The sequence below is a fragment of the Andrographis paniculata genome, unplaced genomic scaffold (assembly GCF_009805555.1).
Source record: "Andrographis paniculata isolate CXL003 unplaced genomic scaffold, ASM980555v1 Contig37END, whole genome shotgun sequence".
Taxonomy (NCBI): Eukaryota; Viridiplantae; Streptophyta; class Magnoliopsida; order Lamiales; family Acanthaceae; genus Andrographis; species Andrographis paniculata.
In genome coordinates this window covers 5662993-5679456 of record NW_026137570.1, presented here as the reverse complement: position 1 = coordinate 5679456, position 16464 = coordinate 5662993, and the positions used below count along the sequence as shown (strand labels likewise).

Sequence of the window (16464 nt, the reverse complement as noted above, 5' to 3'; positions counted from 1 at the left end):
AAGAAAGAAGAGCAGGTATGGAGTCTGAAGGGAGTAAGCTGAAGAAGCAAGTGCATGTTTTGCAATTGCAGCACATGGAATTGAAAGAAAGCAACATATACTGGGTACACTGCCAAATTGAGAAAATATTACTGTTATTGTTATTCCAGCAGCAAAAGCAAATTGAAGAATCACCAAAACAAACAAATTGTGAAGAATCTTGTTCCTTCAATCAAGGCTTTCATTACACAGCTCAAGCAAAAGCAAGCAAGCAAGCAAATTATTCGCCCCCTTTTTATGTCGTCTTCGTCAAAAAGGTTCAGGTTCAGGTTCAGAATTACAAGGATAATAAATATTAAATGCTGTGGTGAAAAACAACAAACTTATCTAGTAAGTACCTCAGCATCACTGCTGATGGCTCCCCACCGTCGTCCTCCTGTCTATAACTTTCAGCCAAAAATCGAGCAACCAGCAACAAGACCTTCTCTCTCATCAGATGTGAATGGGCTTGTCGTAGGTAGCCATTGCAGCCTCTTTCAGAGCTTCACTCATGGTTGGATGAGCATGGCATGTGCGCGCAATGTCCTCACTTGATGCTCCATATTGCAACGCCAAAACTGCCTCATGAATCAGCTCCCCGGCATTCGGCGCCATGATGTGAACTCCAAGAATCTTGTCACTCTCCTTCTCCGCGAGTATCTTCACCAATCCCTCTGCATCATCAATGGCCTTCGCTCTACTGTTTGCCAATAAAGGGAACTTCCCAACACGGTAATCAACTCCCATCGATTTAACCTGTTCTTCGGTTTTCCCCACATTTGCCACCTCAGGGTGTGTGTAGACAACCCCCGGAACCATATCATAATCCACATGACCTTCCTTCCCAGCAATGTACTCAACGCACGCCACACCATCTTCTTCAGCTTTGTGAGCCAGCATCGGCCCGGGAATGACATCACCTATGGCATATACACCCGGTACATTGGTAGCAAACCGCTCATTCACCAAGATCCTGCCACCCTTATCCATCTCAACCCCTAACTTCTCAAGTTGAAGTCCAGCAGTGAATGGAACTCTACCAGCAGAAACAAGGACGACATCAGCCTCAAGAGTGGTCTGATCACCGCCACTTGCTGGCTCAAGGGTTAGTTTCACGGAATTTCCTGTGCTGTCAACAGAGACCACCTTCGTCTTGAGCATGAATTTCATCTTCTGCTTCTCAAGGGTGCGCTGAAATTGTTTACGGATTTCGCCATCCATGCTCGGGACAATGTCTGCTGCAAATTCAACAACAGTAACTTCTGAGCCAAGGCGCCCCCAGACAGAACCCATCTCAAGGCCAATGTACCCAGCACCTATTACCACAAGTTTCTTAGGAATCTCTTTCAAGGCTAAAGCTCCTGTAGACGATACAATTCTCTCTTCATCAATGGTTATTCCAGGAAGACCTTTGACATCAGAACCAGTAGCTACTATAATGTTCTTTCCTTTCACAGTGGTGCTACCACCATCTAAAGTGTCTACGGAAACTTCAGTCGGGGAAAGGAACTTGCCATACCCCTTCACGTAGGTTACTTTGTTTTTCTTGAACAGGCCTTCAATACCCTTAGTCAAATTACCCACAGCTTTATCCTTTTGGGCCATCATGGCGGGTAGATCAATCTCAACCGAAGAAAACTTTACACCATGACTGGGGAATGAATGCTTTGCTTCATGATACATATGGGAGGAATGAAGCAGTGCCTGCAAAGGACACATGGAATGACATACAATTGGTAGAAATTAAAATACGAAAGTTTCACCAAAACGAATTCAAATTAGACTTGCAAAGTACCATTAGATAAAGAAATATGATTACTGATAAAATAGAAGTGTACAGAGAAAAAATGAGATGCAAATGCCAGTTTGTTTATATTGTTAAGAAACCTAGGAATTTCATTCCAGGGAGGGAATATTACCACAAGAACTTCAATTGCACAATGAACTAAACAAGTAAAACTACAGGCTTTAAGTCACATATACAAATAATACTTTTTGAGGCAATAATTATTACAGACTACTAGGAAGAGCTGATTGTGCAACTGTGTAAGGTTCTCTCCACATTTCAAAGGCAATTATACTATTGATATTAAGGATAAGAAAGCTAAAACTAGACAGAGAATCAAATCAAAGATAAATTCTTCAAAGCTAATGATTTGAGAGTTACAAAAAGGGCTTGGGAAAAGCGTCCTAGTTCCTTCCTCTTACCAACCACATTCCTCGTCTTAACCGAGTAAACGGCAAACATATCCCTACAGGGAGACTAAATTAAGAGAATTTTCAAACCAACCGTTTTTAGAAAAGCAAACGCCAATGGTTCAAATAAACTAGGTTTACAAAAAATACACAGTAACTAAAAATTGATATAGGCCATCATTTCCACTTAACCAGCAATATTCTACAGTGTGAAAGAAATGCATGCCACGCTCAGAATTACGATATGATGAACACAATCAGCGCCAAATAGGCTGTTCTCTTCAAAAATAGTTCCATTGTTACCTAATGCTCATAAGTTTTATCTATACACTCCCAAACCTAGTAATTAGCTTAATCATCAGTCAAAATATGCTGAGAGAAACAATTGAGAGTAATTAAGTGATGCAGCCATTGATACGAGCAGTGGATTTCACATGGAATCGAGTGTCGTGGAAATTTAGAAGAGAACATAAATTCCTAAATTGTAGAAGAAAATATTTAGTAGTACAGAAAATTTTCGATTGAATTTCAGAACAGGTCAGATCAAATTTAATCGCTCATATCAGAGCGACACAGTAGCGGAGGAATCTAACAAGCCGCAAATCACAATCAAAGGTTTTTACACATCGCAAAATTTCCTTGTGAGAAATTTGACGGGTGAATTGAGAAGGCAAAAGGCTTCAAAAAGGGAAGAAACGAGCGTTGAGCAAATACAATTGAGAAGATCTAGAATGAAATACGGGCACGAAAAATGAATGATACCTTAGACGGGATGCAGCCGACGTTGAGGCAGGTTCCGCCAAGTGCTCCACGCTTCTCGATGCAGGTGGTCTTGAGGCCGAGTTGCGCGGCCTTGATAGCAGCGACGTAACCACCAGGGCCGCCGCCTATAACGACCACATCGTTGTCCTCAGATGCAGAGGAGAATCCTCTGGTGATGCGAGTGGAAAGGATCCGTGAGTAGTTGGAAGCGTTGCATAGAGAGGTGGAGGAGGAGGAGGAAAGGAGGGCGGCGGAACGCCGCCGTGCGAGATTCGCCATCGCCATTTTGGTCTTTGAGTTGGATTTCGATTTTAGGTGCGATGGTGCAGAGAGAGAGAGAGAGAAAAAGAGGGTTGAACGATGGAACAATTCTATTGATAAATAAAAGGAAGGAAGAATAGAGAGAGAGGAGAGGGAGGAGTAATCACAGCCGTCCGTCCGTCCATCTCTGTTAGTATAATCTATCTCATCATATCATCTCATCTCATCTCATCTTCATCTGTGACCTTAATCATTCACATTCTTATTACCATGCTATTTTCTCTAATAAAGATATAGATCAGAGAGACAATGTCGTCCCAAAAATAAGGATCAGAATGCAGATGGAGGGTGAGATATTTAAGATATTTTGACTATATAATTTATAATTTAATTAGATATATTAGCTTGTTATTATTTAAATTTACTATTCTAATTTTATTATTAATTATATATAATTTTAAAATTATGTAAAATATAACAATATATATATCAGAAAAAGATTATTCTCAATCCATCTTAATAAAAAAAGTATACATTTGTTTTTAGTGGTATTTTATTAATGAATAGAAATAGATGTAAGATGATTTCAGAAAAAAAAAAAATGAATAAATTTTGTTTGTTCCTATGTTATAAAAAAATAAAAATAAAAAAATGAATAATTATATATATATATATAAAAAATTAGGAATCAGAAGAGAAGTGGTATAAGCCAACTGTGTGCGTCTTTGTTACTCCTAGGTAAATCATTAGCCACGCCATTTTGTATTTATGACTACATCAAGGCGGCTTTGCATTGCAAATAGAATGGTGCTGTGTTGCTCTTAGTGAGTCAGCAGCCAGCACTACATGTAAGGTTGGGTTAAAGGATGGACATGATTGCTAATCCCTTGTTGTCATCCTTATGAGATCCCATTTGCCTGACGGGCTTAGTTTGCAAAGTATTAGATGAATCGGAGTTTAACCAATGCTTACTTTTGAATAAAAATAATAAAAATAAAAACTAAAAAAAGGATGGAGGGTTGACGAGGGAGCGAGTGGTTGAGCATGACCACTAGCATTATCATTATCATTATCATTATCATGAGCATGAACCCCATCCCCGCCACCCTCTCTCTCTCTATCTAGTCTCTACCAGTAAAATTCTATCCATCTGCCAATCCCATGCCACGAACACGCCAATAAATTAATTTTTTTTTTTTTTTTTTCTGATTACGATGATTAGTATTATTTCTGATTTCAAATTGGGGATGGGATGGGATGGGATGGGATGAAAGACTTGAGGCGAGCTATCACCCATCCTTCATACCACACCATACGCTACACTACACATGCAGACACACAAAATTACAAATACAAATACGAAAAAAAAGGAACAAAAACAAAAAGATTGTGCAGCAAGTATTATATTGTCAGACTCAACAAGACACAACTAAACTAACCAATTAACTAACTAACGAATACCAGAGAGGTAGACTAGTGTGGTGTGGTGTGCTGTGCTGTGTCGTGTCCTCCTCAGTCGGTCAGTCCGCAGGCACAGCAACAACTAACCTGCCAGGCAGGCCTATGTTTGTTCCTTCGCTCCTCATTCAATTTATCAATCCATCCCCCAATAATAACATCAATCAATCCATAATCATTACCTCCTAATACATACATCCATAACTTGCATCTTCATCTTCATCTTATGCATCCATGACTCATTCCGACGCCCGCCACAAACCCACAGCAAGGTTGCAGCTTCATTTCCCGCAAACTCGCCAACGCCCACCAGCACCAACAAGAATCACCATATATATATATAATATATAATAATCTGTACAACCAAAACCCCGTCATAGTACTGTCGTGTGATCAATCCTTCAACCAGGTCAGGACGTCCAGAACCTCACTTACCGCCTTCTAATAAGCTCCTCAACTTGTTCCGTGCCTCCTCAGACATACAGAACCTCATCCTTGGTCTTTGCCCTGTTGGATGATCCCCCACCGAAGAATCTCGAATCTCAGGTGGCGACGACGAGAAACAGACCACAACAGCAGTTACATTGTCACAAGTATCTTGCCTAAGTGCCTGTTCCACAAGTTCTTTTGCACAAACCTGCGGGTCATTGTGATGTCTGAGCACCCGACGCACCAGGCTCACTGCTTCCTGGTTTGATATAACATCCCAAATCCCATCACATCCAATTATCAGGAATTCATCATCCTCACTCAGCAAAGTCCACCGAAACTCTGGCTCCGCAGTCAGAGGTGATACAGATCCAAGAGGAAGTTTCATATACCAGTCTCCCAGAGATCGAGTAACAGCAAGCTCCCCGTTTAAATACCCATACTCAATAGTACCTCCCAAGTTCTCAACCCGCTTTCTTTCCATCTGGCTCGATGGCCTGTGATCTTGGGACAGTTGAACTGCATCTCCATTCCTACAGAGGACAGCCCTACAGTCTCCAGCATTTGCAATGAGCAGATTCCTTCCGAGGATCAGGGCAGTGAGCGCTGTAGTTCCACAATACGGATCAACACCACCTTGTTCATCAGCCATGGCTTGATCAGCCAACAAAAATGATTTGAGATGGGACTTCTCCATATCTTGCAAGAATTTTTCATCAATATCAGATGCTCCGGGTAATTCAGCATTTTCAAAGAAAAATTGTGTGGCATTATTCTTCATGAAAACTGCAGCATTAGGACCACCATGACCATCAAACACTGCATAAAAAGAGCCTGGTTCATGCCAACTGTACAGTGACCCCAAGTGGCTGCTCAGATCATCGATCCGAACATGTTGGTCCTCATTGGAACTGCGAGGACCAAGATCAGTATGGCTGCCGGAACGAATTTTTGGAGTAAACTTTCTGGTAGCTTTAGATATTGCAGTAGTATGTATGCTCGTTGAGCAACTCAGAGCCTGGCAACAGGTAAAAAGATTCCATTAGACCATAAGTTTTGAAAAAACCACATTGGTAAACCAAAAGATAGGTGAGATACACAAACTATTTTTAAGTGGATTTTATACATGTCATGTGATATGATAAGTTTGCATTCGATATAATGCTAATGCGCATTCAATCAGACAAGGGGGCTTCTGACTAGTCATGGAAAATCCAAACATCAAGCACAGTTTCATCTACGTACTACATGCGCTACTTGAATACAGTAAAGCCTCATCCAGTTGTTGGTAACACCAGGAATCAGTATCATGATAATATAAATCTCAAACTCTTGTTCACAAAATTGGATGAAGATTCTGCTGCTACAGTCTTAAGAAACACCTTTTAAGATTCCCAACTAAACTAAATTGTGAGTTGCCATTAAACAAAACAGTTGAGCAGCCATAGAAGAAATATCAGAAGTAAAACTAAAGATTCCCCAAAAATACTCGGAAAAAGGTATAAACACAAGGTTGATTCAGTAATCAGGATGGTAAAGATTCAAACCCTTGTTCAGAAATTGGATGACCATTCTGCTGCCTGAATCTTAAGACCTGATTTCGCGATTCTCATTATAAGCTAATTAGTTAGTTCGTCGCACAGAAAAACTGTTGGACAACGATTAACTAAAATTTAGTTAATTCAAGAAATTACTAAGAAAAAAAGGCAGCGTAAACAATTTTAAGACGAATATGTCGATCACACAGTAACGGAGGCATCACGGGAAACCTTAGGCCGGCACCAAGACGGTAAAATTCAAGGAGAAGAAAACATCACTATAAGCATACAGGCACGCATCAACCAAAAACGACAGTTAAAAACTCATTATCCACGATTGAAACACAACTAGGAATTGAATCTCGTCTTCACAGGGCACAAATAATAGAAGGCGAAAAGGTAAATTCCCAAAGTCAAACCCTCAAAATCATGAGAGAAAAAAAAAAAGAAACCCTAGAGTAAGCGGCATCAGATTTAATGAAAATTCATTCAAGAAAATTAGGTCAAGATAAGGAAGCGTACCGATTCACGGCGCTGAGGATCGATGGAGAGAGGGACATCACCAGTTGGGGGACGTGATTCGTCAAGAAAATCAGGAGGCTGAATCTCGATGGCGGGGGCACAAAGGTACTGAAGAGCGACGGCAGGTTGGCAAACAAGTTGCGCTTCGGCCACCATATTTTCACGGTTACTGGGAAGTTCCGGGTAGGGCGAGTAACAAAAAAGTTGCAGAGGAGGAGAAGAAGTATGTGCAATTGCGTGTGATCGGAGAGGAGATTCGTTCGTTGTTGAAGGAAGGAAGGAGGCGTGCGCGTTTTTTTCTTGACTGTTAAAAAGGGAAAACTATGAAGGAAAAAGAATAGAGAGAAAACGTCGTTGGAAAGAAGTTACTGGACTCGAATCGAATAGAAATTGGTAAGTAATGGTGGTGTTCTGTTCTGTTATAAGGAAACTGCCTTCCAGAGTTCTTTCCTTTCTTCTTATTAGGTCGGCGGCGGTTTGCTCCACGCGGCAGCCCAACGCCCCCAATAATTAATTAAATTAAATTTTAAAAATTAAATTAATTATAACACCATATGTATGTATTTGTATTTGTATCGGTATGAATGAATCAACGTCATTATTAGGTCATGGGATTGGTTTGCTTGCCATGACGAGAGGATGACGTCAGATGTTACCAATTTTAGTTGTTGTAGTATGTCGGTGGGATTAGTGATCCATCCATCCATCCATATCCTACACCAAATCTAGGGTGTGCATGGAAAACTAAATTGGTAATTTGGATACTTCAATTCGATTTTTTCGGAAATTTGTTAAAAAAAAAATTCGACCAAATTCAATTTTAAATTCATATTTCCAATTTTATTTTTTTTCGAATTGATCAAATTTATGATAATTTAAAATTATAATTTTTTTTATGTTTCAAGAATTGTGTTATATAAAGTAATTCTTTTGAAAAATAAAATATATGTATATATAATATTAAATAAAATAATTATTTCAATTAATTTTAAAAATATTGAATTTAGCATATACTAATATTGTCCGAAATTACTAAATTACCGAATTCAAAATTTCAAATTTAATTCGAATTCAGTCGGTGATAAAAAATCTAAAATTTTGCACACCCTAACGAAATCACCTAAACTTTAACATATATAATCGAATGGATAAATAGTAAACAAGTGAATGAAAAGGTTGCAATAAGGGGTTTAGGGTATTATATCCACTTCACTCACAGCATTCTGCAGCTTTCTTCCCCTCCTCTTCATGGACATGGAGGAGCTTCTCCCACAGGCACAACATCATCCTAGGATTCTGGTAGTGAACTAGAATGTAGTCTGATTCACACCCGGCAATGTAGAATCGATCATCGTTGACATACTCGCATCTCCTCTTCCCATTCTTCCCAAATTGCTCCATCCATATCCCCACAGCAACATCTTCCAGCTTGAAAAGCTGCAGGAATTCCCACAAAAAAGACAAGTTTAATTAACTCATATATGAACTTCAAATCATGATCCATTCAACTATTAGTTTTACCATGAGGTTCATTTCTTGGTGACCTTTAACAATAAATCTTGCAATGTCCTGGGAAATCACATATCCTGGTCCATGAGCCCAAGGAGGATATGAGGACCGTGGCCACTCCTGTCCAAGAGAAAGAAAGAGAGAGAGAAAGATCCAATGTATATATTAGACATGACAATCAACAATTCAACATGTATGTATGTAGTCCCAATCAGGGATTGTCCACTCCACTGCACTGTAATAAGGGATGATGATGCTTACCTCTTCACTTACAAACCACTTATTGTCCATCTCCCTGCGAGGAGCTGACTCAAAGGATATTTGACCGTACAGGCGTCCATCGGGGGCCTTTCCCTCGAGACTTGATAAAAGTTCATCAATCCTTAAAAATGCATCATCATCCATTTTCATGATGAATCGAGCGGATAGAACTTTAGTCTGTTTCAAATACATGTTGCAACCATGAACAAATGCAACTCATGCTTATCCATTGAATCAAGAAACGGTGAAAAAAACAAAACCCAAAAGGCTTCATAACAGTATCCCATCATCTTACACTATTTTTTACTACAATGCCAAACTAATCTGTCTTTATGGAGACTTCTATTCTTTCACTTTGGATGAAACTTTTACTATAACAAGCAAAATCATAAAGAACTATAAATTTAGCATATTTAAAAAGGATCTAAAATAAAGTAGAAACACAGCAAGCGACAACACAGACTCTAATAGCATTAAGAAAAGCTAATGCATACCCCAAGAATGCAAATACCAATGGTTTTGTAAGTGAGCAGGCCATAGTAATCAACAAAAGGCATCAACTGGATATCTCCAAATGCTTGAGCTTCTTTCCATAGCTTCAAATTTACATCTTTATTCTTGTGCTGCAACGTTTAATTGAAAAAAAAAAAAAAGTTAGATGGGCAGTAGCAGAATTAGTCACTATTTGTCATTCATCAAAATGCACCATTAAGTTGATTTCTGGTAGTGATATCTCATTATCGAACTAGAATTTTCAGGGAATAAAATAAAAACACAGACATGGCTAGATGTGCACAATTAAGAGAATAGACAGAATATCATCAGAAGGCAGTATAAGATGAGGTTCATAAAGACTTGTGTTGGCATAATTAAACAACTTTCAAGCAGTTTCTGCAGTGACTCACGTACAAGCCCAATGAAAAACCGAACCACCACATTTCCAGAGCGCACAGCATCATATTGCATCCAAGTTCTCCTCAGCGCCATCCGCCTCTCAAAATTGTTCCCTGAGGAGAAAACTCCAATCAGCAGTTCTAGACTTTTATTATAAACAGGTGTAGCTTTGAGCTCTCGAGCATCAGCAATTAAATCCACGTCTTCACTAACAGGTAGTCCTTTTGCTAGTATAGATAAAACAGTCAAGCCACCCTTTGCATAGACTCTATTAACAAGCCATGGTTCAAGTCTCTGTAATTGTCGTATAAGCCTTATAATTAGACGAGCTGATCAATATGGCACAAACCCCAAATATGGCACAAATAGCTCACCTCTCTAAATGAAAATGATGTTTCATGCCTTCCATTCACTGTCATGTGAAACCCCTCATCACCAGCCCACAGTGTGGCAGTGAAGGGGTTACCATCAACAAAGTGGAAAGTAGCACTTGCATGGGCACTTGTATGCCCTTCAGAAACATTATTTAATTTTCTGTTTGCAGAGTGTGTCACATTCAGACCATCCCTTGCATTTACTTGAACAATCTGAGAGTTACACTTCTCCAGTCCATCAACTGCAAAGATGTATGTCCATTGCCAAGATTGGTCAATTATAAAGTTACATAAATAGTTTCAAGATTAAGCTCTCTAGCAAGATGTACCTCTGAGAAGATCAGGTGCACCATGATGAGGGCAGCTCTCCTCCTTCCCCCACCCGGATTCTTGAGTCCATGTATTCTGGATAGTAATGGGCTCTTTTGTCAAGTCCTGGCCAGGCAAAAGAACCTTAACCTGCAACACAATTGGAGGCATTGCCTCGTTGATTTGTGAACCAACCAATTCAATTTGGAAGCTGTCTTGTCGCGAGTTGGGGATTCCTATTAGTGTGACAGAAGAACCCTCAACTAGACCACAGGGGATCTCAAGAAAACTCTCGTTCCTCAACAGGGTAGCATTAGAAGTGCTAACAAAATGTGGGCAAAGTTTGTCCGGAACAGCATCTGCAGCTTTCAAAGCATTATAATCCTTAATCATGGAAAGCAAATCTTTCACCATTGCTGCAGCCTCTTTAATCCCTTGAGCAGTTTCAGGCAATGCATCCGATCTTGGAAACAAAAATCTCATCAGACGCCATGCAAGCATTGAATTAGCAGTGTCTTCCCGGGTCAGATTTACACTCAAGCTGTACAAATCATTCAGCCCTTCAACATCTCTAAACTGGGGTTTCGATATGGTAATCTGCTGCTGTTTTTCGTCTTCACCTTTAGCTTTAGCTTGTGGAAAACCATCGCTAGCATTGGCATTGGCGTCTGAATTTTCTTCTTTCACTGGATGCGGATTAAAGAAATCGTATGCTGCAGACTGAGAGTGTTTCTTGGGAGGTTCAGATTTCTGAATGAAACTGTAACTGACAAGCAAAACCGAACCCAGGCCAATAATCAGCAACCCCCCAGTCCACTTCCTCATCGAGGAATTGTGCTTCGCATAATATAATATAAATAATCGTATAATGCCCGCCGCACTTCCGACAGCTGCTGATTCCACTACTTTTGGCAGCAGAAGTTACCGTCAGTTAAAAATTATCGGAACCCTACTCAACTTCACTTCCAGAACAAACTTCAAAAGTAAGAAGCAGAGTTCAAGCTCAGCTCAGATAGCAAGAAGAGACGGAAAGGAATTGGGACCCGGTCGAGTAAGAAATATGAGAAGCAAAAGAAAGCACAAATGTGATGAGGGGCAAAGGTCAGAAACAGAAAGAGAAAGAAGTAGCTTTTCTTACTTGCGGGTGGATCTATTATATGGGATTGGAAGAGAACAGAGATCCCTTTCCACCTACAATTTCTAAAGGCGGAGGTAAAAAGTGTTGTTGAAACTTGAAGCGTATGTTGAGGTTGGTCCCTAGTCCCTACTCGCCAAAAATGAGAACAATAATAATTATAGCAAATCAGACAAGAGGCTTCCACCCTTCATCATACCACCGCCTATATAGTAGGTGGACAATTGGACATGATCTCACATTGATATAATAACATATTTTATAGCCATTACATCTGTTCTATTATTTATGTTTTATATCTGTTAATTCACATTATATTCATCTTAGTAGTCAAATTATAAAATAGAATAAATCATTTTCAATTTAATACTTTTACTATTTTATAAATTTATAATAATTTATTTATCTTTATTTTAAAATTTTAGATTATCAAAAGAAGCTTGATTTGATTCATTGTCTATGAATTTAACAGATTTAAGAATTGAAAGGATCGTTATATTTACTAGTTGTATAAAAAATAGGGACTAACAAATAATTTTAAAATAGGATAAATAAAGCATAAAAATTGGTTAATAAATTTTAAATATATTTATACGTAACTTAGGTTAAATTTATGATTTAAATTTTTTTATTTCAAATTTTTTTTATAGTATTTAGTTTTTTTTTAAAAAAATAATCAATTATTGAGAAAAATAATAAATTTTAATAATTGTATTTCTTATGAAATATAATAAATTTTATTATAGTAAAAACTGAAAAAAACAATAATAAATATAATAAAAAAAAAAGTGACTCTAACGGATGCTATACAAAAATAGCCAGTTACTGTTCGAGGTACGTGCAACATACTAAAAGAAATTAGCATAACAAACAGAATGGAAATTTGTGCTACATTCATGATACATGTGCCCAATATAGATGCACAAATTAAGGCTTTCTATATACAAAAAGAATGTGCTATCATTTGAGCCAAAAATAATAAACTATATTGCGTCGATGGTAAAACTACAGAGCCTCACAGAAGCTATTATGAATGCATACATTTGACAATTAACATAATCCCAGTTTAGTATTCAAAAACTTTCTTAAGCTAATTTTTCTAACCATTTCTTAGAACAAGGTTACAAATGAATAAATGAACTAGAAACTGCGAGGTTGCCCGTAACTCATTTTGGGCTCTTTGCCGATAGCTTAGAAAATTTGCCAACAAAACAAAGTTGCACTGTTCCGGAATATTGCAGAGTGATGCACCACAGGAGTGTACTACTCGCGCACTTGCTTCAACGACAATCTCTCTGAAAAAAATAAAATAAAATACATGATTAATAGCACACAAGTAATTAGCAATAGCTCAATGCTGTTAGATCACATTCAGAAGACTTCTGTTTGAGAAAGATTGCTTGCCCAAAAACTCAATAATGCACAACTTCTTCAATTCTAAAAGATGAAAATTGATCTTACTTATCAGTTCATAAGTTACTATCATTGTAGTGCCATAGAACGACATGTTTAAAAACCGAGGGCCAAATCCTCGGTAGAAGCCTTTCCATCCATCCTCTTTAAGAAGAGCCTTCACAGTTTTCATCACAGATGGTCTTCCTACACCATAATCATCAATAACCTATATATCATACCGGATAAAATGCAAGCATCAATCAGAAATTTCATTTCCTTATGGGTGTGATTTAAGATAATTTCATCTATTGCTACTCATAATTGGCATCACCTGAAGTCGTGTCTTGACAGTATCAATAGGAGTAGTAATCACTGAACTACAAGCACCAGCTATTGTTCCTGCTGCAGCTTGGACAACAGCCATTTCTGCATGAGATGGCTTCTTTTCTAAATCATCTCTATAGCCCAAACCCCTAATTAAGATGTCATATGAAGAATTGATCACATCAAGTAAGATCATGTATGAAAGTTGATGGTATCAAAAGCCTACTACAACTCTTAAACTGCTGTGTCAACAGGTTTACCTCCAGATGCTATGTTGGGCAGCACCATAGATTCCCCACCAAAGTGCAGATGCAGGAGACTGAGTTACAGCTGTTAATCCAAAGCCCCTGTACATGCCACGAAGCCCTTCTATTTTTATAACTTTCTGCATAACATCGAATGGACCATTGCAAGGCGCGCTCCCAGGAAGCCCTTGAACCATTAGCCGCTGGCAGATCTGGAAAAGAAGTAAATAATATGAAAAGCTGAATCCAGGGGATGGCACATCCACCAGATACAAATGTCAGAACAGTTTTTTTTTTTTAAATAATAATAATTTCCTCTTCAATCTAGTTAGCACCTATTCACCACATAAATGACTTATTAAAGATTAAGAACTCTTGATGAAATATTTACTTCTAGAACTATACTATAGACAACTGGATATAAGAAGTTATCTCCTCTGGTAATCATTCCTGCTGCTTGTTTGAGTTGAATACCATCTAAAGCTAAACAAATGTACAAGAACAATCTCCAGATAGGGTGATAGAATAGAATACTCACCACATCCAAAGGAACAAAGTATATGCAAGAAGCTAAATTGGAAGACAGTCCAGCAATTGCATTTGCAAAACCAATTCGTGTTGCTTCTGGCATATTCAGGTCCTCCGTGTACTTCAGCATCATATCCTTTGACATTTCAAGGGAAGTTAAAGCAAGGACTCGACCAGGCAAGGATCCAATGGCTGATGTTGCGAAGCCTCTAAAAATGCCTGGAATGCCATCACTCCTTATAATGTGTCTAAAAACAGACAATCCAGACATCTGAGAGAAGCCAGAATCAGCCACTTGCATTCTTGTCTTCACAACAGCTGTAGGGTGTATCAAAGCTGACTGCACAGTAAATAGAATGGCTCCAATAATGTGAAATCTCGTCTTATCCAACCTACATTTTGTGGCACAAGGAAATCAACCAGCCCATTGATATATCTTAAAAATGGTTAATGCCTCCATTTCTTACTAAACCTAAGAACCCATCTAATAGGAATTAGCATGAAATGTGCTAACTTAGACTAGACAGCTATAAATGAAGTTTTAACTTTAATATCTCACACAGACCACCGTAAGTACTAAAACAACAGTTTAGAGTGAAAAAGATCCCTAAGCCCCCCAATCATGAATGTAATTATCCCTAAGCAATCACTTGAGACAATGTAAAATATTATCTTATTGACAAAACAACAAAATCAATCTTATGGCAAGCAATGCCAGAGTGAACCATTTTTGCAACCTTGTGCTTTTTGTTCACTTCGGCCACCATTTATAGCATAAACAATTATAACTTAATACAGTAAAAAACAAGCCCTAGAATTAGATAACTCTTTTCATTTCCAGTAAATATTGCACCTTGCGAATAAATCATTTGCTTCACAGCTAGGAGAAGAATTTGACACTTCATAACGCGACAAAGCAGTGCCTTATTGCAACAAAATAGAGCCTTTAATGGCGTGTGTACCAGATTTCCACATTGATGCAGCACAGGCACACACGTGTCTGTGTATGTATATTGGTGATGTTTTAAGACTAATTTGTGGTGACTGGTGAACATGCACCATTTACTTCAGTTTTAGTTTATGGTTTTGTCATTATCTTCATCCAAATAAAAAATCCATATAAAAACAACTCTTTGTTCCACATTGAACTATACACCATAGCGAACGATTTGCTGTCGCAAGTGACGCTTCGGAACATTATACGTGACGTTAAAAGGTAACCAAAGAGAGCATTTTAAAGACCTAGCTCCCAGTCCCCATATAGTCAAAATACCGTGATCACCCACTCGACTAGAGCAAAATGCTATTTTAACAGGGGGAAACAAGGGTAGCAGTTGCAGCTGCAGTGGATTAAGAAATACCTGTCCCAGTTGATATCGGTGTCGGCTAAAGCGAATTCTGAGGCCGTTGTAGCGGTGGCGTCTGCAGTTTCTATAGCCATTGCTAGAGTGGGAATGGGGAGCAATTCAAGCGTGGGAAAACTAGGGCGTGGAGTAGAGAAGATAGAGAACTGGCGGCAAATAGGAAGTTATTTGATGGAGACGGGAGGAAGAGAAGAAGATAGACGGTGAAGCTTCCAGCGGCGTCGCGTGGGCCGTCGGGTTTGGCAGATTAAAATTTTGTTTGGGGATTTTAAAATGCTTTTATTATTTAATTATTATTATTTATTTAATACTATTATACTCCCTACCCCTAGTTCAGATTCTCTTGGTTAAGGAGATCTCATGTAATTTTGGCTGCGTTTGTTTGAAGGATTTTGGTGGATTTTTATTGTTCATTCAATTTTTTTTCCCCAAAATCATTAAATCAAACACCTATTTTTTATTTTTTATATTATACTAAAAATCAAATTTTACATTCAAAACATCAAATCAAACCTTATTTATATCACATCATACAACTATTCAAATTCAAAATTTTTACTATTCAAATCCAAACTCCCAAACAAACACACCCTTAATAAATTAATTATAAGAGCTAAAATATTTTATTTGTTTTATTTTAAAGTTAAATAAAAAAATAATTATATATTAATATCAATTTAATTTTTATTTAAATTTTAAATATACTACAAATATATCACAATTATTATGCATAAAATAAAAAAAGAACAAAATTTATGAGACTCATTTGATTAAGGAGGAAGAAAGCATTGTTTTAATATTAATTATTACTCACTATTTTTTTATTTATTTTTGGTACTAGAAAATAAGTATATTAATATTTTATTGAAGTCATGTAAAAATAATTTTATTCTTATTTTTTTATGTAAAAATAATTATATAATAATAAATATGGGTATTTTT

At 37.9% G+C, this 16464-nt stretch overlaps 4 protein-coding genes across 6 annotated transcripts; all 4 read right to left on the bottom strand.

Annotated features, from left to right (window-relative positions):
* Positions 1-187: 187 nt before the first annotated feature.
* Positions 188-3396, bottom strand: LOC127250125 (dihydrolipoyl dehydrogenase 1, mitochondrial-like). The gene is made up of 2 exons (XM_051273284.1): positions 2977-3396; positions 188-1722 (listed from the first exon to the last, which is right to left on the bottom strand). Exons 1-2 carry the CDS (start codon positions 3259-3261, stop codon positions 472-474), a joined length of 1536 nt encoding a protein of 511 aa, XP_051129241.1. The 5' UTR covers positions 3262-3396; the 3' UTR covers positions 188-471.
* Positions 3397-4606: 1210 nt separating this feature from the next.
* On the bottom strand, positions 4607-7606 carry LOC127250406 (probable protein phosphatase 2C 47). The gene is made up of 2 exons (XM_051273688.1): positions 7185-7606; positions 4607-6142 (listed from the first exon to the last, which is right to left on the bottom strand). Exons 1-2 carry the CDS (start codon positions 7338-7340, stop codon positions 5123-5125), a joined length of 1176 nt encoding a protein of 391 aa, XP_051129645.1. The 5' UTR covers positions 7341-7606; the 3' UTR covers positions 4607-5122.
* A 598-nt stretch (positions 7607-8204) lies between these two features.
* Positions 8205-11818, bottom strand: LOC127250677 (hydroxyproline O-galactosyltransferase GALT3). Its single transcript, XM_051274075.1, has 7 exons — positions 10552-11818; positions 10223-10464; positions 9864-10142; positions 9449-9577; positions 8955-9131; positions 8706-8813; positions 8205-8621 (listed from the first exon to the last, which is right to left on the bottom strand). The coding sequence occupies exons 1-7, from the start codon at positions 11354-11356 to the stop codon at positions 8394-8396; spliced, it is 1968 nt and encodes a 655-aa protein (XP_051130032.1). The 5' UTR covers positions 11357-11818; the 3' UTR covers positions 8205-8393.
* Positions 11819-12548: 730 nt separating this feature from the next.
* LOC127250214 (uncharacterized) lies at positions 12549-15749 on the bottom strand. 3 transcript variants are annotated; one of them, XR_007838590.1, is made up of 6 exons: positions 15520-15749; positions 14169-14550; positions 13646-13842; positions 13393-13534; positions 13128-13265; positions 12549-12961 (listed from the first exon to the last, which is right to left on the bottom strand). XR_007838590.1 is itself a non-coding variant. In XM_051273374.1 (6 exons), exons 1-6 carry the CDS (start codon positions 15597-15599, stop codon positions 12930-12932), a joined length of 993 nt encoding a protein of 330 aa, XP_051129331.1. In that variant the 5' UTR covers positions 15600-15749; the 3' UTR covers positions 12549-12929. The 3 variants fall into 3 exon arrangements, 2 of the variants coding, with proteins under 2 accessions (XP_051129331.1, XP_051129332.1); XM_051273374.1 differs by having other exon boundaries at positions 13128-13287; XM_051273375.1 differs by having other exon boundaries at positions 13128-13287; positions 14169-14498.
* Positions 15750-16464: the final 715 nt, after the last annotated feature.